Here is a 19,287-nt window from a genome sequence, read left to right on the forward strand (position 1 = left end):
CAGGCGGCCGCAGAGCTCTGCCCGCGACCTTCCTGCAGGTGGGCCTGCAGAGGGGTAGCCCACCAACTGCTGTGATGGGGAGGCTCGGCTCTGGCCGAGTGGAAGAGCCCGGGGCCCAGCACGGGCTGCGCTCCTCTTGGGCATCTTCCCACAGGGCCTGGACGACAGCGAGAGCGCACCCTCAGCAGGAGCCCTGCCCCTGGGGAAGAGCAGCCCCAGCACCAGGACCTGCTGCGGGCACCCAGCTGGAAAGCAGCTCGGCAGGAAGGGACCAGGGCTCCTGGTGGACACTGAGCGGGGCACAGGGCAGCTGCGTGCCCTTGCTGCTACCGGCATTCTTGGCTGCCTCAGGCACAGGGGTGCCAGCAGCTCCACAGAGGTGCTCCTTCCCTCTGCTCGGTTCTGGGAGGCCGCTGCTGGAGCCCCCAGCTGTTACACACTGCCCAACCAGGACGAAGGGGACGGTGAAATATTCTCTCAGCAGGTGGGAGAAGACTCCCGAGAGCTAGACCTTGATCTCTGGGGGGACTTGGACTTAGCAGGCATCTGCTGGAAATATAAGACAGCGGGCGGGAAGCAGTCAGGGAGGTTCCTGGAGTGCATGGAAGAGAACTTCCTGATGCAGCTGCAGAGGGAGCCAAGTAGGGAAGGCGCCCTGCTGGGCCTCTTCCTTGTCAACAGCGGAGGGCTTGTGGGAGATGTGAAGGCTGGAGGCTATCTTGGCCCTAGTGATCAGGAATTCAGAATTTTTGATTCTGGGGCAAGTAAGGAGGGGGGTTAGCAGAACTGCCACCTTGGACTTCAGGAGGGCAGACTTCGGCCTGCTCCGGAGACTGGTTGGCGGAGTCCCTTGGGAGGCAGTCCTGAAGGGAAAGGAGTCCAGGAAGGCTGGACACTCTTTGAGAAGGGAATCCTAAAGGTGCAGGAGCAGGTTGTCCCCATGTGCCGAAAGATGAGCCCCCAGGGAACAGGATGGGCCCGACTGAACAGAGAGCTGGGGCTTGAGCCCAGGGAAAAAAAAAGAGAGAAAGAAAAAAAGAGAGAGCTTATGACTTTTGGAAGAAGAGGCAGGCCACTCAGGCGCATCGTCCAAAGATGGTGTGAACCTATGCAGGGAGAAAAGGAGAAGGGCCAAAGGCCAGCTGGAACTGAGTCTGGCTTCGGCCCCCAAGGACAATAGAAAATGCTTCTCTAAATACTCTAGCAACAAAAGGAGAATGAAGGAGAATCTCCGGTCTTTATTGGATGTGGGGGAAAAACACACTGACCAGAGATGAGGAAAAGGCTGAGGTACTTACTGCCTTCTTTGCCTTAGTCTTTAGTAGCAAGACCCGTGGTTTTCCGTGTACCCAACCCCCTGAGCTGGAAGATAGGGACAGGGAGCAGAATGAAGCCCCCATAATCCACGAGGAAATGGTTAGCGACCTCCTGTACCACTGGGAAATGCACAATCTGAGTCTATGGGACCAGATAGGATCCACCCAAGCATACTGAGAGAGCTGGCAGAAGTGCTCAACAAGCCGTTTCCCATCTTTTATCAGCAGTCCTGGCTATCAGGGGAGGTCACAGTTGACTGGCGGCTAGCAAATGTGACACACACCACCAAGAAAGGCCGGAAGGTGGATCCAGGGAACTACAGGCCCGTCAGTCTGACCCTAGTGTTGGGGAAGATCATGGAGCAGATTATCTTGAGTACAATCACTTGCACGACACCCAGGTGATCAGTAGAGAGCGAAATGATTGTCCCTCTCTATTCGGCACTGGAGGGGCTGGAACTCAAAAACTGTGTTCAGTTTTGTGCCCCTCACTACAAGAAGGACAGGCAGGTGCTGGAGTGTGTCCAAAGAAGGGCGGCGAAGCTGTTGAAGTGTCTAGAGAACAAGTTTTATGAGAAGCGGCTGAGTGGGATAATTTAGCCTGGATAAAAGGAGTCTCAGGGGTGACCTTATCATGCTCTTGAAATACCTTAAAGGACGTTGTAGGGAGGTGGGGGTCCGGCTCTTCTCCCAAACACATCGGGTGAGCCAAACTGGCCAAAGGGACACTGCATCCTGTATGGCATCATGCTGAACAATAAAAATGGAGAGGGTAGGCCGAGGGGGACTGCTGCCTGGGAACGGGCTGGGCATCGGTCAGAGCATGGTGAGCAATTGCACTGTGCACCACTTGTTTCAAGTCTATATATATATTTCTCGTTATCATCATTAATATTTTCCCTTCCCTTTCTGTTCTATTTAACTGTCTCATGACAGTAACCCATGAGTTTAAAGTTTTTGTTTTTTTTTTTCCTCAATTCTCTTCCCCATCCCACTTGGGCAGGGGAGGGGAGCCAGTGAAGGGCTCTGTGGTACTCAGCTGCCTGCTGGGTTAAACGACAGCAACCTGCGCCAACTCAAGCAGCTGTGCTGGAAATTACCAATCACAACCATCATCTGAGGAAAGGAAGAAGCAAAACCCATAAAGAAACAGCTCACTACTAGCTTCTTAACCACCACGTATCCTGAGGTTTAGCAGGTTGCTGTCTGGTCCAGGAAGGACAAGGACAGGCGAATGCTGTTGCCTATTTTGCTGGGACAGGTTTTGCTTTCAGAAACTACTCGCAGTGCACCAATGAGAAAAGCAGAGCTGTGAAGAGCATTTTCGAAGGCTGCTTTCCATATTAGGGCATATGATCTGATAGGCAGTGTGCTTCCCCAGAGTGAATACAGTGCTTAAACAGATTAACTGCAGCTATTTGATGTTGCTTGTACCTGCGGTCGCTGGGGCAGGGACTCCTGTTTTCTCTTACTGACTCCTCTGCAGAAGCCTGCAATGCTCCAGCAGCAGCAGAGCAACCATCCTAAAGGCAGCAGCTCATGAATGCTACAAGCTGCCAGCCCGTGCAGGGGGCTCCTTCCCGGCCTCCTGTCGGGCCGTTCTCGGCAGTCCCAAAGACCTCCCTGTGCACGCAGGAGGCGCGCAGGATCTGCCTTCGCTGTTGTGCTCTGCTCCTGCAGACACAGGAGGGGTCTGAGAGCTCTCTTGTGCTCGCTCTCACTCTCTCTCCGTGAACACAAGAGAAGTGCTCACGTGCTGCACAGGCACACAGGCAGCCAGCTGCAGGGACACGATGAAGCAGAGTGGGGCCATCAGGGCCCTTGCAGACGGGGTATGAGCCAGCCCCTTTGCTGCTCCCAGCCCACAGTGCCCTCGCCTCTGGGCCCCGACTGTGTGTGAGCTCTGCTCTGGGTGCTGGAGTGAATCAAAGAGTGGCTTGGGTTGGAGGGGATGTTAAAGATCATCTAGCTCCAACCCCCTGCCATAGGCAGGGATGCCACCCAAACCAACAGCCAAAGCTGCCACCAGCTGACCACAAGGGAAGGGCTGCTGGGGTGGTGTTGGTGGGGCCACAAGCAGCAGCAAGGATGCTCCAGGCACCATGCCATATCTCTGGAGGTAGCAGATGTGGCAGCTGGGGCTCTTGGGGTGATGTCAGCAACAAGGGGAGGAAGACAAGAAGCCGTCCAGGAAAGAAAGGCATGCATCTTGTTTTAGATATCTTTATTTTATGGCAGCCTAGGCCAAGGAACGAGAGCCTCCCCGTTGTTCCTTGCAGCCGTGGCTGGTGTTTCTGCAGGGTGCCCGTCTAGTGCTGCCGTCAGGGCAGTCTTTTGTGGGGCTGGGGAGAGTCCTGGGGGCTGCTGCTGGCCTTCCTCTTTGGGGGGCGCTGGCGCCCCCCAAGTGAGCGGTCCTTTCCCCGGCCAGGGGTGTAGGGGCTGGGCCTGCTGCCCTTGGAAGACGGTCCTGCTGCCGCTGCCTGTCCCAGCGCCTCCTGTTGGTCTTCCTCTTGCGGTGACAGGGGTGGCCACGAGGCTGTCCTGCCCCCTGGCAGCACGGGCATCCCGGCGGTCTCGCTGCCGGCGCACCTCGGTTCTGTACAGCTCTGCAGTGACGGTGACAAGCCGTGCCACGAAGGGCACCGTGTGGCTGTGGAGGGAAGGCTGCAGCTGCCGCACCAGGGCCTGCTGGTCCAGCCCGAAGATGCACAGGGAGGCGAGGACGATTCCCTGCACCACAGCCACGTCCCAGCACTGGCTGCCGTAGATCCTCTGCAGCTCCTCTTGCAGCCACGCCAGCAGGGGCCTGGCGTCAGCCAGCTGCTCCCAGAAGAAGGCTGCCCAGAGCTGGGGCGGGAAGCTGCGCTCAGGAGCCCTGAGCAGCGGCCCCGCAGCCCCCTGCTCGTCCTGCCGGCCGTCCCCCAGCTGCTCTGCAGGCTCTTGGACGGGACACGTCAGGACACGTCAGCCAACCGCACCGAGTACTTGATGGACTGGAGCCTGCCCCCGTACAGGGGGCAACTCGGCTTCTCCTTGGCCCACCGCAGCGCACAGCCCAAGCAAAGCTGGTGGAGGCAGGGCATCAGGTAGGCCACGTCATGCTGGTCGTGACGACAGAGTGAGCAGACCAAGCCCGACAACCCGTCCATGGCGGCAGGGCACTGCAAAGATGCCACCAACTGCAAGAGAGAGTGAGGCCACGGTCACTGGTGCTCCCAAGGGTGGGCAGCAGCGATGTCCTGGTCCCCCAGTAGGAAACCCTTGGGCCCCGTGGCTGTGCCATCCCGTGTTCCTTGCTGGCATGGAGCCTGGCTGCGGCTGTGGCCCTGGCAGCTCCCCGAGCACCAGCGCCCTCCCCATGCCCCCCCAGGGGGACGCGTCCCCGCACAGCTCACCTGCACTGCTGCGAGTGCACAGGGCCAGGGAAACACAGGCGAATGTTGTGGGGACGGGCACCCAGAGCAGCTGCCGGCGGCCCCACAGCACGGCCCGACCGAATCCTCGCTCAGCCCTCCAAGCCTCGCAGACACGCTGGGCAGGAGTGCAGGCACGAGCCAAGCTGGGCCGGGCTCTGCCGGCTCCTGGACATAAACGGGGAGGGCTGCGCAGTCACACTGCCTCGAGCGGTGACGTCACACTGCCTGCTCGGTGACATCACGCTGCCTCGCGTGTGACGTCACATGGAGCCACCCGCCCCTGCAGCGCTCACTCTGGCACTGCTCTGGCATCACTCCCTGCAATTCTGTGATTCTGTGACCATCTAACTCCAACCCCCTGCCATAGGCACAGATGCCACCCACTAGCTTACTACATTTGCCTCACTACCCGCACAGGGAAGAAGTTCCTTCTAATGTCTAATCTAAATCTATCCTCTTTTAGTATAAAACCATTCCCACTGGTTCCTGGCATTGCCTAGCTGAGTAAAGAGTCCTCCTCCATCCTTTTTATAAGACCCCTTTAAGTATTGAAGGGCCGCAAGGAAGTCTCCCCAGAGCCTTCTCTTCTCCAGGCTGAACAGCCCCAGCTCTCTCAGCCTTTCTTCATAGGAGAGCTGCTCCAGCCCTCTGATCACCTTTGCAGCCCTCCCCTGGACTCGCTCCAACAGGTCCACACCTTTCTTGTGCTGGGGGCCCCGATCCAGGGCGTTCCCCGATCCAGCAGCAGTTCTCCTGCGGCCTGTGGAGAGGCCCCTGGTGGAGCAGGCTGTCCCCCTGCAGCCCATGGGTCCCACAGGGAGCAGATCTCCACGCTGCAGCGCGTGGAGGAGCCCCCGGTGGAGCAGGTGGATGTGGCCTGGAGGAGGCTGCAGCCCGTGGAGGAGCCCCCAGTGGAGCAGGTGGATGTGGCCTGGAGGAGGCTGCGGCCCATGGAGAGACCCCGCTGGAGCAGGCTCCGGGCTGGAGCTGCAGCCCATGGAGAGGAGCCCACGCAGGAGCAGAGGGTCTGGGGGGAGCTGCCACACGTGGGGGGACCCGAGCTGGAGCAGTTTGCTCCTGATGGATGGACCCCGTGGTATGGAGCCATGTGGGAGCAGTTCTTGAAGAGCTGTTGCCTGTGGGCAGCCCCCGCAGGCTCAGTTCGGGAAGGACGGCATCCCGTGGGAGGGACCCCACGTGGAGCAGGGGCAGAGAGTGACCGTGAAGGAGCGGTGGAGACAAAGCGTCAGGGACTGACCGCAGCCCCCATTGCCTGTTCCCCTGCGCCGCTCGGGGGGGGACTTAGAAGAGGGTGGATGGGGGAAGGTGTTTTTAGCACGCTTTTAGTTTCTCACTCTTCTAGTGAGAAGATATCATTTCCTAATGATAGGAAAGAAATTATATTGATCTCTCTACACTGATCTGTATTGCCCGTGCCGTAACTGGTGAGCAATCTCCCTGTCTTTAACTCAACCCTTGAGCCCTTTCCATCATATTATCTCCCCTATTGTCATCAAGGAGGCCGAGTGAGAGAGCGGTTTTGGTGGAGCTCAGCTGCGTAGCAGGGTAAAACCATCACAGCAGGACCCGGCCCTCTCTGCCACTGTCTTCAGATATAAATATTTGAAAATGTAAAATGTATTTCAGTTTAATTAACATAATTAATATTCCTTCTTCTTCAGTTTTTGAGAAATGGCAGTTGTTTTCCTTTGGGAAAATTCCTTTGGCAATACTCCCATAGGCGTATCAGAAAGCCTAGTGTAAAAAAAAATCAATCTTTTTATGACATGCTCTTATATCTTCATTTGTGTTAACTTCAGCCTGACTAGTGCTGCATCACTGGCTATATGTCTGCATACATACATGTCTGCATACATACATGTCTTGCAGAACTAAGAGATGCCTCAAGATCAACTCCCCTTGTCCTTAGGGGAGATTTCAACTTGCCAGACGTCAACTGGGATCACCACAAGGCTGACACGAGCAAGTCCAAGAGGTTCATAAAGCACCTAGATGATAACTTCTTGGTGCAGGTGCTAAGGGAGCCAACTAGGAAAGGTGCCCTCCTTGATCTGTTACTGGAAAACAGAGAGGGTCTTGTGGGAGACGTGGCAATTGGCGGCCGTCTCGGTCATAGTGACCATGAAGTGGTTGAGTTTAGAATTTATGGTGACAGAAGGAAAACTGCCACCAAAACTTCAGCCCTGGATATGGGGAAAGCAGACTTCAGGCTGCTCAGGGAACTAGTCAGCAAGGTCCCCTGGGAAGCTGCTTTTGAAGGCATAGGCGTCCATCAGTGCTGGTCAATCTTTAAGCACTGCCTCCTAAAAGCACAAGATCAGGTGATTCCAAAATATCGGAAGGCAGGCGGGCGGGGCAGAAGGCCGGCCTGGCTGACCAGGGATCTTCTACTGGAGCTTAGGCGGAAAAAGAAAGTGTATGGCTACTGGAAGGAGGGTCAGGCGACGAGGAAGGAATACAGGGATGCTGTTCGTGTTTGTAGGGAGAAAATTCACGGGGCCAAAGCCCAACTAGAGTTGAAGCTGGCCATGTCTGTGAGAGAAAATAAAAAAGTTTTTTTTAGATATGTTAACAGAAAAAGGAGAACCAAAGAAAACATAGGTCCGCTACTTGACGTGGAAGGTCTCCTCACAGACAATGACATAGGCAAAGCAGAGACGTTTAATGCCTTCTTCACCTCTGTCTTCAATGCTGATGATGGGCTTCGGGACCCTGGGTGCCCTGAGCGGGAGGACCATGACGGTGGGAATGACAAACTCCCTACCGACCCTGAACGTGTGCGGGATTTGCTGCTCCACCTGGATCCATACAAGTCCATGGGTCCAGATGGGATCCATCCCAGGGTGCTTAAAGAGCTGGCTGATGTCATCGCGGGACCTCTCTCAATTGTTTTTCAATGATCTTGGGAATCTGGAGAGGTCCCAGTAGACTGGAAGCTGGCAAATGTTGTCCCAATTTTCAAGAAGGGTAAGAAAGAAGACCCTAGCAATTACAGGCCTGTCAGTCTCATGTCAGTGCCTGGTAAAATTATGGAGAAGATGATTCTTGAAGTTATTGAGGCACACCTGGGGGACAATGCAGTCATTGGTCCCAGCCAACATGAGCTCATGAGGGGTAGGTCCTGCCTAACAAATTTGATTTTCTTTTATGATAAGATCACCCATCTAGTTGACCAAGGGAAACCAGCTGATGTGATCTTTTTGGACTTCAGCAAGGCTTTTGACACGGTTTCCCATAGGATCCTACTGGACAAAATGTCCAGCATACAACTTAACAAAACCATCATACGATGGGTGAGCAATTGGCTGACGGGCAGGGCTCAAAGGGTTGTGGTTAATGGGGCCACATCTGGCTGGCGGATGGTCACTAGTGGGGTACCTCAAGGCTCCATTTTAGGGCCAGTCCTCTTCAATGTCTTTATAAATGATTTGGATGTAGGACTAGAAGGTGTTTTGAGCAAATTTGCCAACGACACCAAACTTGGAGGAGTTGTGGACTCTGATGAGGGTGGAAAGGCTTTGCAGAGAGATCTGGACAGATTGGAGAGCTGGGCGATCACCAACCACATGAAGTTTAACAAAGGCAAGTGCCGGGTCCTGCACCTGGGACAGGGCAACCCTGGCTATACGTACAGACTGGGCGATGAGACGCTGGAGAGCAGCCCTGCAGAGAGGGATCTGGGGGTTGTGGTTGACAGCAAGTTGAATATGAGCCAGCAGTGTGCCCTGGCAGCCAGGAAGGCCAACCGTATCCTGGGGTGCATCAAGCACGGCATCGCTAGTTGGTTGAGGGATGTGATTGTCCCGCTCTACTCTGCGCTGGTGCAGCCTCACCTCGAGTACTGTGTGCAGTTCTGGGCACCACAGTACAAAAAGGACGTTAAACTGTTGGAGAGTGTCCAGAGGAGGGCGACGAAGATGGTGAAGGGCCTAGAGGGTAAGACGTATGAGGAGCGACTGAGGGCACTGGGCCTGTTCAGCCTGGAAAAGAGGAGGCTGAGGGGGGACCTCATCACGATCTACAACTTCCTCGCGAAGGGGAGTGGAGAAGCAGGTGACCTATTCACTGTAAACACCAGTGATAGGACCCGCAAGAATGGTGTTAAGCTGAGGCGGGGGAAGTTTAGGCTGGACATCAGGAAGAGGTTCTTCACCGAGAGGGTGGTCGCACACTGGAACAGGCTCCCCAGGGAAGCAGTCACTGCACCAAGCCTGTCTGAATTTAAAAAGTGATTGGACTGTGCACTTAGTCACATGGCCTAAACTTTGGGCAGACCTGTGTGGTGCCAAGAGTTGGACTAGATGATACTTATGGGTCCCTTCTAACTCTGGATATTCTATGATTCTATGATACATACACATATACATACATCACAGAATCACAGAATCATCTAGGTTGGAAGAGACCTCCAAGATCACCTAGTCCAACCTCTGACCTAATACTAACAAGTCCACCACTAAACCATATCACTAAGCTCTACATCTAAACGTCTTTTAAAGGCCTCCAGGGATGGTGACTCAACCACTTCCCTGGGCAGCCCATTCCAATGCCTCACAACCCTTTCAGTAAAGAAGTTCTTCCATAAGCACCTCCAATGCTTTGGAACGTCTGCCCTGAACGGGTGCAGAATCCTAAAAACCTAGTTAAATGTTTGAGAAAGGTGGGCCATCACCCTGGCAATTCCAAAGAGACAGAAATCACTACAACATGCAGCCATGCCAGCCCCTGCGACAGGCCCTGCGGCTGGGCCAGAGAACCAACCCATGCCGCTCTCAGTCACCTCTGTCCACAAGACGAAACAATGGATGCCAAAGTCACCTCGTTTAGTAAGGGCAGAAACTCCTACTGAGAAGGAGGAGGAGGACGAAGAGGATGAGGCAGTGAGGCAGGCTACTCCAAAGCAGGGCCATCACAGGAACAGGAGGAAGAATCACAGAATCATGGAATGTGCCGAGTTGGAAGGGACCCACAAGGATCATCGAGTCCAACTCCTGGGTCCTCAAAGGACCACCCAAAAATCAGACCATGTGTCTGAGAATGTTGTCCAAAGGCTTCTTGAACTCCGGCAGGCTCGGTGCTGTGACCATGTTCCTGGGGAGCCTGTCCCAGTGCCCAACCACCCTCCCGGTAAAGAACCTTTCCCTAACACCCAGCCTGACCCTCCCCTGTCCCAGCTCCATGCCGTTCCCTCGGGTCCTGTCGCCGTCCCCAGAGAGCAGAGCTCAGCGCCTGCCCCTCCGCTCCCCTCGTGAGGGAGCTGCAGGCCGCCATGAGGCCTCCCCTCAGCCTGCTCTGCTCTGCGCTGAACAAACCAAGGGACTTCAGCTGCTCCTCACATGTCTTCCCCTCCACACCCTTAACCATCTCTGGGGAACATTTTTATCCATGATCCGGATGCAGGAATGGAATGCATCCTCAGCAAGTTTGCTGATAACACTCAAGTGGGAGGTGCTGTTGCCGCCCTGCAGGGATGAGAGGCTATGATGCAGAGTCTCTGATGAAGAGTCCCTCCCCAGCTTTCCTGTAGTCCCCTTTAAGTAGTGGAAAGCCACTGGAAGGTCTCCCCGGAGCCTTCTCTTCTCCAGGATGAACAACCCCAACTCCCTCAGCCTGTCTGCAGAGGAGAGCTGCTCCAGCCCTTTGATCACCCTCATGGCCTCCTCTGGACTGATCCGTGTCCTTCTTGTAGTGGGGGCCCTAGAGTTGAACGCAGTACTCAAGGTGTGGCCTCAACAGGGCTGAGTACAAGGGGGACAATCATTTCCCTCGCCCTGCTGGCCACACCAGTTCTGATATAAGCGAGGAAGCTGTTGGCCCTCTTGGCCACCTGAGCACACCGCTGGCTCCTGTTCAGCCGCCTGCCCACCAATCCCCCCAGCTCCCTTCCCGCCGGGCAGCTTTCCAGCCACTCTGCCCCCAGCCTGCAGCCTTGCATGGGGTTGTTGTGCCCCAAGTGCAGGATGCAGCATTGGCCTTGTTGAACCTCGTACAGTTGGCCAAGGCCCATCGGTCCAGCCTATCCAGGTCCCTCTGCAGAGCCTTCCTGCCCTCAGGCACATCAACACTCCTGCCCACCTTGGTGACCTCTGCCGGCTTGCTGAGGGTGCACGCGATCCCCTCACTGTGCCCCGGGCGCGTGGCGCTGGGGTTGCTGGGGCAGGGGAAGCGTCCCTGGGACTTGCTGTGCCCTTCCCTAGGCCTGTTCTCCTGTTGGGGAGAGCATGCAGCTCTGGGGGCCAAAGGAAGGCCCCGGGGCCAGGCCCTGGGCTCTTCCCCGTCCTTCCTGCATGCCCAGAGCCATGGGGATGTGCCTGCGGGCCCAGCTCTGCCTCATGGCACCGAGGGACGGACGATGGAGGAGAGAGAGAGGCACCGGTGCTGGGAGCGAGGTTCCAAGCACTTGGGGGCTTTAATCGGAAAGAGCTCTGTGCAGGGAAAGGCCATGCTGAAAAACTTCACAAGGAACCTGGCATGACCTTGGGGAATGGGTGTGGGTGGGCTGATGGAGCCATTTCTGCAGCGTGCTGAGGGCTGGGCAGGGACGGGTGCCCCCCCATGGGCACGGCCACCCCTCCCTGGGGCCAGAGCCCCCTCTTGCAGCCATGTCCCCAGGGTCTCCTCACGGTGCTGTCCCCAGGGTGCTGATGTCAACGTCGTCATAGCCCGTGTTCCCGTGGGGCTGCTCGGGGGCGTCCCCGCTGTGGGGAGCAGGGGGCTCCTCCGGCACGGCTGCAGCATCGTCGTAGCCATCCGGGGGGCCGTGCCCAGGCTGGGCTGGGGGGGCTGCGCCAGGCAGGGAGGGGCCGGGGCTGAGGACGCAGCGACAAGGGACGCATCCCCTCAGCTCCCCAGCACCACTGCTCGGCCATGGTCCCTCTCCTCAGTCCCCTGTGCCTTCCAGTCCATGCCGAGTTCCCCTTCCCCTACCTGGAACCGCCCCGGTGTCGCTGTCCTCCTCATTGCCATCCCTGCTGTTTATCATCGGATTCATGCCTGAGCCCTTGGATAGGGAGCCTGCGGTGGAGAAGGGGATATTAGTTGCTCGGCCCGGTATGGAGACAGCCCCAAGCCCCGGGGAAAACCGTGCTCCCACCTGTGCGGCTGGGCACCTCCTGGTACTCGGGCATCAGGCTGTAATCCAGCTCCTCATACACGGCCTCAGAGCCGGCGTCCGTGGCTTTGACGGGGTCTGTAAGGAAGTACACGTTGCAACGGCATGATCCGCTGTTCCCCACAGCCCCATGGAGACTCCCAAAGCGGCGCCCACCTCGGCGTCGCACCCGTGCGCGGTGTGCCTGCACAGCCAGGGCTGCCAGGGCCAGGCCCAGCAACGTCCCCAGGAGCACGCACAGGACCGTGGGCACCGGCACGCTCCCCGACACTGCTGTCAGTGGGGCAACGCTGCTGGTGACACCTGCAGGGATGGCGAGGGGCAGTGTGAGGCTGGGATCCGCACGGCAGCAGGGGCAGGGTGTATGGGCATGGACACAGCCACCTGTGCGATCATCCCCAGGCTGACAGCTGCTACCTGCAGTTGTGGTGGCCCCGCTCGTGCCCTCGGTGTCCTCGTCACAGGCAATGTGGGTGATCCCGGCAGGACCGCAGGACTGCAGGTGCCAGGGCGCCGAGGGGCAGCGCCAGAGCGAGGGGGCCCCCTCCTGGCATTGCACCCAGCCTAGCCAGGCGGGGACAGAGCCCTGTGCGGGGACGGCCTCCAGCCTCCCCCCGGTGCCACAGCCCAGCTGGCGGCAGACAACGGCAGCTGTGGCGGGGCTGGTGTCGTTGGCGCACACGCGGCCCCACGTCCCCTCGCGCAGCACCTCCAGGTGCCCGCTGCAGCTGCTGCTGCCCCCCGCCAGACGCAGCAGCCCTGCAACAACAGGGGACAGCGGGGTCACGGCACCTCGCGGGGCAGCGCGCACCCCACGGGCAGTGGGGACTGCTCCCCAGCTCAGGGATCACAGTGCTCACCTGAGCACACGGCACCGGCACCACCGCCCCGGCGGCAGCCACGCCGTGCTGGGGCTGGGCAGTCCCAGACAGCCGCCTCCGTCCCCGAGCAGCCCCCGGCACCCGGCCACAACGTCCCCACGCCGGGCCCGAAGCGCTCAGAGCCGGGCGCCTCCAGGGCCCGTCCGCACCCCAGCTGGCGGCACACGACGTCGGCATCTGGCAGGTCCCAGGCGTCCTGGCAGACGGTGCCCCAGGCGCCCTCGGTGTACACCTCCACCCTGCCGGCGCAGCGCCCGGGGCCGCCCGCCAGCTTCAGCCGCCGGCTGCCTGCACGGGAGGGCCAGGATGGGGCTGGGGGCACCCGCTGGGCACCCGCGGCCCTTCCCGGCGCACTCACCTGAGCAGGCAACGGCCGCCTCTGTGGGGCTGTGGCTGGGCGCTGCGGCAGGCCCCGAGGCGTTGCACTGCGCCAGGCGCTCCTCGGTGCCAGCACACCGCAGCTCCTGCAGCTCCACAGGGCCCAAGCTGGCGGCCGGCACAGCGTAGACCTTCTCTGGCACACCGCAGCCCAGCTGCCGGCAAGCCACGGAGGCAGCTCGGTCGTCCCACGGCCCCGCAGTCACACGGGCCCAGTCCCCGGGGCTAGTGGCCACCTCCAGCCGCCCGTCGCACCGGCTCTCCCCGTCCAGCAGCCGCAGGGGCTCAGCGGCACCTGCAAGAGCCCGGCCATGCCGTGGGGACGGGCACTGCTCCCCGCCTGCCACGGGTCCCCGCGTCCCCTGCACCCACCTGAGCAGTTGACGGCGGCGGCATGGCCAGGGGGGCAGGCGGGCTCCCCCAGTACCGCCACGGGGCACTCGCCCGGGTGCCGCTCGCTCCCGCTACAGCTCAGGGCATCGCGCCGCAGCGGCCCTGTCGCCGTGCCCGTCCCGAAATGGCCTCCTGGGGGCAGGGAGGTGGCAGGGCCGCAGCCCAGGTGGCGGCACAGGACATGGGCGTCGGGCAGGTCCCAGGCGGTGGCACACAGGGGTCCCCATGTCCCCTGCGCCTCCACCTCCACCCGCCCGGCGCAGCCCGAGCCGCCATCCGCCAAACGGAAACCGGTGTAGGCTGCGGTGGAGAGAGGGCGCTGGGGGGGCAGCACAGCAGGGACCCACTGGGCACCCCACTCTGCAAGGGTCCACCCCAGCCCCCCGTCCCCAGCACTTACGTGAGCAGACGATAGAAGCGGGGCCAGCACAGGACTGGCCGTGGGTTGGCCTCCGGGCGCAGTTGGCGAGGAGTGGCTCGCTGCCGTTGCACTCAAAGGCGCCGTCCCAGAGCGGCCCCGTTGCTGCCCCAAAATGGCCGGCACCGGGGACGGCCACTGCCGTGCCGCAGCCCAGCTCCCTGCAGACCACCTGGGCGGCCTTGAGGTCCACGTGGCCGTGGCAGACGGTGGCCCAGGCCCGGCCCTGCCGCACCTCCAGCCGCCCCGAGCAGGCGCCGTCCCCTCCAGCCAGACGGGAGAACCCTGCCGGGAGAGGAGGGCTCCTGAGGGGGATGCGGACGATGGGGCTCCCTGCAGCACCGCATGTCCCCAGCTCTCACCTTGGCAGACCACAGCAGTGTCATACTTATGTGGGCTCTTATAGGGTCCCCAGCCCACAATGTTACAGCTCCATAAGGCCTTCTCATTGCCGTTACAGTCGACAACAGCAAAGCTGAGAGGACCATCAGCTTGGCCAAAGAGGGAGCTGGGGTAGGCACCAACAGCCGAGCCGCAGCCCATCTGCTGGCACACCACCTCGGCGTCCTCCATATCCCAGGCATCATCTGCCACCGTGCCCCAGTGTCCACGCAGCTTCACCTCCACTCTTCCCTCACAGGGTCCCCTGCCAGCCACCAGTCGCAACTCCAGCGCCTCTGTACCGGGCACCAACCTCAGCTTTGTCCAGGGGGGTCCCGGGACGGCATCCCCAGCACCACCACCCCACCTCACCTGTGCAGGTCACGCCCACGTCCCGGTCATGGTCACAGAAGTGCTTGCCCCAGCCATAATGAGGGCAGTCCTGCAAGGTGGCCTCAGAGCCACGGCAGAAGAAGGGGTGCAGCCAGATGCGTCCCTTGCCCTGCCCAAACGGGGCGTACGGGGATGCCCGGGCCACCGCACCGCAGCCCAGCTGACGGCACACCACGCCAGCGCCCCGGTGGTCCCAGTCGAAGTCGTAGCTGCAGACGGAGCCCCACTCGCCCTCGTGCTTCACCTCCACCCGGCCGGCGCAGCGCCCGCCGCCATCCACCAGCCGCAGCTCCCCGCTGCCTGCGGGCAACCCCAGGGACCTTGCTGAGCCCGGGGGGTGCCTGCCCCACGGCTGCTCCCTACCCCACCGCTTGCCCACTGCCCCACGGCCAGCCCCTGCCCCACGGCCAGCCCCACCACTCACCCCCGCAGAGCTGCACGCAGAGGAGCAGCCCCAGTGCCCTGGCAGGCACCATCCTGACCCCAGTGCCCGACGCAGCCCCGCAGCGGGGAGGGGGATATATAGGCAGCCCCCGCTGGCAGGAGCCAATGGGGGCGGCGGAGGCACCTTGTGAGCCGCTATCAGGAGGGTTATCTGCTGCCTGCCGGGGCCCAGCCTCCAATAACCTGCTCCGTGCCCAAATATGAGACTCGGCTCCGCTTCTGGCGTCACGCACCCCCCCGCCTCCTCCCACCCCATGGGGGTTCAGCACCTGTATGTCCCCGAGGGGAGCCAGCCTGCCCAGCACCCGTGTCCCCCTGAGCTGGGGTCGGGGCTGTGCCCAAGGAGAGCAGGCCCCAGCGGGGACAGTCTTATCCCCAGAATGGGGTCCTCCCTCAGAACATAGCCTCCCTCAGCAGCCCAGTACTCAGCCTTAGTAGGGTGGTTGGGGGGCCTTGACCCACCTGGAACAAGCCTGGGGGTCCCCAGGGAGAATCTGGTCTCTGTGCTGGCCCTGACACGTGCAGGAGTCTTTGCAGCCCTTGCAGTGGCTGGTGGCACAGGGCACAGGGCACAAGGGGGACGGTTTCCCCCACTCAGGGACCTGGCATCGGCACCGAACGCACGCAGCTGCTGGGCCACCTGCGCTGCTGGCGATAGCATCGTGGCTTTGTGCAGTAGCAGGGATGCTACCAACGGGGCTCGGAGCTGAGGCTGAGCCCTAGAGACCTGCACAGCTTCTTGGGCAGTGAGGAGGACGAGGAAGAGAATACAGCCTGACTCAAGCAGCAGGCACAGAGACAGCCACAGAGCGCAGCCTGGTGTGGGGGGGTCCAGCTGCTGAGGGGCCAGCACAGAAGCCCCCAGCTTTAGAAGGGGCCAGGAGCAGGGGCCCAGCCCTCCCTGCCCCTGTCCCTGTGTGCAGCCCGGTGCTGGGGCAGGAGGAAGTGTGTGCCGGATGCGCAGGCACCACTCAAAAGCGAAGCCCTGCCCGTACACAGGGCCGGGACACAGGGCATTGCCCTTCTGGTACAGCCCCGCTGCAGGAGGAGCGCGTGGCGGCACGGCTCGCTGGGGACTGGGGCCTCCTGGGTCCACGGCTGCAGGGCCGGGCTCTGCCAAGGGGCTGCGGCTCCAGGGCTGCTCAGAAAGCCCCAGGCTGGGCTTCAGCCCACAGGACCTTGCCATGCTGGCAAGCTGGGCGCCCAGCCCCAAACCCCCTGGTGGGGAGGTCAGCCCCAGGAGCAGAGTGGGAAGCGGCCACCCCAGCCTGGGGACCAGGCCCAGGGGACGTCCTTGGGGTGCCAGAGCAGTGCTGCTCTCCCCCCCCCAGCTCCTCCTTCTCTCGCTTTCTGCCCCAGGCAGCTCCAGCTCCAGCCCTGGGCAGGCAGGGCAGGAAGATAGGACAGGCTGGAGCGAGCAGGTGCAAGCCTCGGCCCAAGGAGAGCTGCCCAGCCCCGCTCCACACACCACCGGCCCTTTCATGCCCTCTGTTTTATTTATTTATTTATTTTTCTGAGTTCTCTTCCCCATCCCACTTGGGCAGGGGAGGGGAGCCAGTGAAGGGCTCTGTGGTACTCAGCTGCCTGCTGGGTTAAACGACAGCAACCTGCGCCAACTCAAGCAGCTGTGCTGGAAATTACCAATCACAACCATCATCTGAGGAAAGGAAGAAGCAAAACCCATAAAGAAACAGCTCACTACTAGCTTCTTAACCACCACGTATCCTGAGGTTTAGCAGGCTGCTGTCTGGTCCAGGAAGGACAAGGACAGGCGAATGCTGTTGCCTATTTTGCTGGGACAGGTTTTGCTTTCAGAAACTACTCGCAGTGCACTAATGAGAAAAGCAGAGCTGTGAAGAGCATTTTCGAAGGCTGCTTTCCATATCAGGGCATATGATCTGATAGGCAGTGTGCTTCCCCAGAGTGAATTCAGTGCTTAAACAGATTAACTGCAGCTATTTGATGTAGCTTGTACTTGCGGTCGCTGGGGCAGGGACTCCTGTTTTCTCTTACTGACTCCTCTGCAGAAGCCTGCAATGCTCCAGCAGCAGCAGAGCAACCATCCTAAAGGCAGCAGCTCATGAATGCTACAAGCTGCCAGCTCGTGCAGGGGGCTCCTTCCCGGCCTCCTGTCGGCCGTTCTTGGCAGTCCCAAAGACCTCCCTGTGCACGCAGGAGGCGCGCAGGATCTGCCTTCACTGTTGTGCTCTGCTCCTGCAGACACAGGAGGGGTCTGAGAGCTCTCTTGTGCTCGCTCTCACTCTCTCTCCATGAACACAAGAGAAGTGCCCACGTGCAGCACAGGCATGCAGGCAGCCAGCTGCAGGGACACGATGAAGCAGAGCGGGGCCATCAGGGCCCTTGCAGACAGGGTATGAGCCAGCCCCTTTGCTGCTCCCAGCCCACAGTGCCCTCGCCTCTGGGCCCCGACTGTGTGTGAGCTCTGCTCTGGGTGCTGGGGTGAATCAAAGAGTGGCTTGGGTTGGAGGTGATGTTAAAGATCATCTAGCTCCAACCCCCTGCCATAGGCAGGGATGCCACCCAAACCAACAGCCAAAGCCGCCACCAGCTGACCCCAAGGGAAGGGCTGCTGGGGCGGTGTTGGTGGGGCCACAAGCAGCAGCAAGGATGCTCCAGGCACCGTGCCATATCTCTGGAGGTAGCAGAGGTGGCAGCTGGGGCTCTTGGGGTGATGTCAGCTACAAGGGGAGGAAGACAAAAAGCCGTCCAGGAAAGAAAGGCATGCATCTTGTTTTAGATATCTTTATTTTATGGCAGCCTAGGCCAAGGACCAAGAGCCTCCCCATCGTTCCTTGCAGCCGTGGCTGGTGCTTCTGCAGGGTGCCTGCCTAGTTCCGCTGTTGGGGCGGTCTCTTGTGGGGCTGGGGAGAGTCCTGGGGGCTGCTGCCGGCCTTCCTCTTTGGGGGGCACCAGGGCCCCCTAAGCGAGTGTTCCCTGCCCCTTCCAGGGGCGTAGAGGCTGGGCCTGCTGCCCCGGGAAGACGGCCCTGCTGCCGCTGCCTGTCCCGGCCCCTCCTGTTGGTCTTCCTCCTCTGCGGTGACAGAGGTGCTGGGGGGCTCCCCGGGACCCCTGAGACGGATGCCCAGGAGCTCCTCGGCGTTGGGGCCCATGGTGCTGGCACAGCGGCCTGGGCGGGTGGCAGTCATCCCCCAGGGAGAGCCGGCCTGGCCGGGGGTGACTGCGGGGCTGTCCTGCCCCCTGGCAGCACAGACATCCCGGCGGTCTCGCTGCCGGCGCACCTCGGTTCTGTACAGCTCTGCAGTGACGGTGACAAGCCATGCCACGAAGGGCACCGTGTGGCTGTGGAGGGAAGGCTGCAGCTGCCGCACCAGGGCCTGCTGGTCCAGCCCGAAGATGCACAGGGAGGCGAGGACGATTCCCTGCACCACAGCCACGTCCCACCACTGGCTGCCGTAGATCCTCCGCAGCTCCTCTTGCAGCCACGCCAGCAGGGGCCTGGCATCAGCCAGCTGCTCCCGGAAGAAGGCTGCCCAGAGCTGGGGCGGGAAGCTGCGCTCAGGAGCCCTGAGCACCGGCCCCGCAGCCCCCTGCTTGTCCTGCCGGCCGTCCCCCAGCTGCTCTGCGGGCTCTTGGACGGGACACTCCAGGTAGTCGTCAGCCGACCGCACCGAGTACTTGATGGACTGGAGCCTGCCCCCGTACAGGGGGCAACTCGGCTTCTCCTTGGCCCACCGCAGCGCACAGCCCAAGCAAAGCTGGTGGAGGCAGGGCATCAGGTAGGCCACGTCATGCTGGTCATGACGACAGAGTGAGCAGACCAAGCCCGACAACCCGTCCATGGCGGCAGGGCACTGCAAAGATGCCACCAACTGCAAGAGAGAGTGAGGCCACTGTCACTGGCACTCCCAGGGTGGGCAGCAGCGATGTCCCGGTCCCCCAGCAGGAAACCCTTGGGCCCCGTGGCTGTGCCATCCCGTGTTCCTTGCTGGCATGGAGCCTGGCTGCGGCTGTGGCCCTGGCAGCTCCCCGAGCACCAGCGCCTGCCCCATGCCCCCCCAGGGGGACGCGTCCCCGCACAGCTCACCTGCGCTGCTGCGAACGCACAGGGCCGGGGAAACACAGGTGAATGTTGTGGGGACGGGCACCCAGAGCA

The 19,287-nt window shown here is 60.6% G+C and overlaps 1 protein-coding gene across 1 annotated transcript; it reads right to left on the reverse strand.

The window, feature by feature from the left end:
* Positions 1–11,252: 11,252 nt before the first annotated feature.
* On the reverse strand, positions 11,253–18,907 carry LOC121070617 (antigen WC1.1-like). Its single transcript, XM_040558001.1, has 12 exons — positions 18,241–18,907; positions 14,881–15,008; positions 14,297–14,687; positions 13,917–14,219; positions 13,496–13,816; positions 13,104–13,418; positions 12,725–13,033; positions 12,282–12,623; positions 12,021–12,167; positions 11,847–11,942; positions 11,681–11,767; positions 11,253–11,536 (listed from the first exon to the last, which is right to left on the reverse strand). The coding sequence occupies exons 1-12, from the start codon at positions 18,905–18,907 to the stop codon at positions 11,373–11,375; spliced, it is 3,270 nt and encodes a 1,089-aa protein (XP_040413935.1). The 3' UTR covers positions 11,253–11,372.
* Positions 18,908–19,287: the final 380 nt, after the last annotated feature.

This window comes from Cygnus olor, chromosome 5 (genome assembly GCF_009769625.2).
Source record: "Cygnus olor isolate bCygOlo1 chromosome 5, bCygOlo1.pri.v2, whole genome shotgun sequence".
NCBI classification, from domain to species: domain Eukaryota; kingdom Metazoa; phylum Chordata; class Aves; order Anseriformes; family Anatidae; genus Cygnus; species Cygnus olor.

What these genes read in the sequence shown, in the direction of transcription:
- LOC121070617 (XM_040558001.1), bottom strand. Translation starts at nt 18,907, where the DNA reads ATGCCCTGCCTCCACCAGCTTTGCTTGGGCTGTGCGCTGCGGTGGGCC. An exon ending in ACCACCGGGGCGCTGGCGTG is followed by an intron (nt 14,688 to 14,880) that starts GTGTGCCGTCAG and finishes TGACCTGCACAG; the next exon opens with GTGAGGTGGGGTGGTGGTGC. An exon ending in CGCCGCCGTCAACTGCTCAG is followed by an intron (nt 13,419 to 13,495) that starts GTGGGTGCAGGG and finishes GGGCTCTTGCAG; the next exon opens with GTGCCGCTGAGCCCCTGCGG.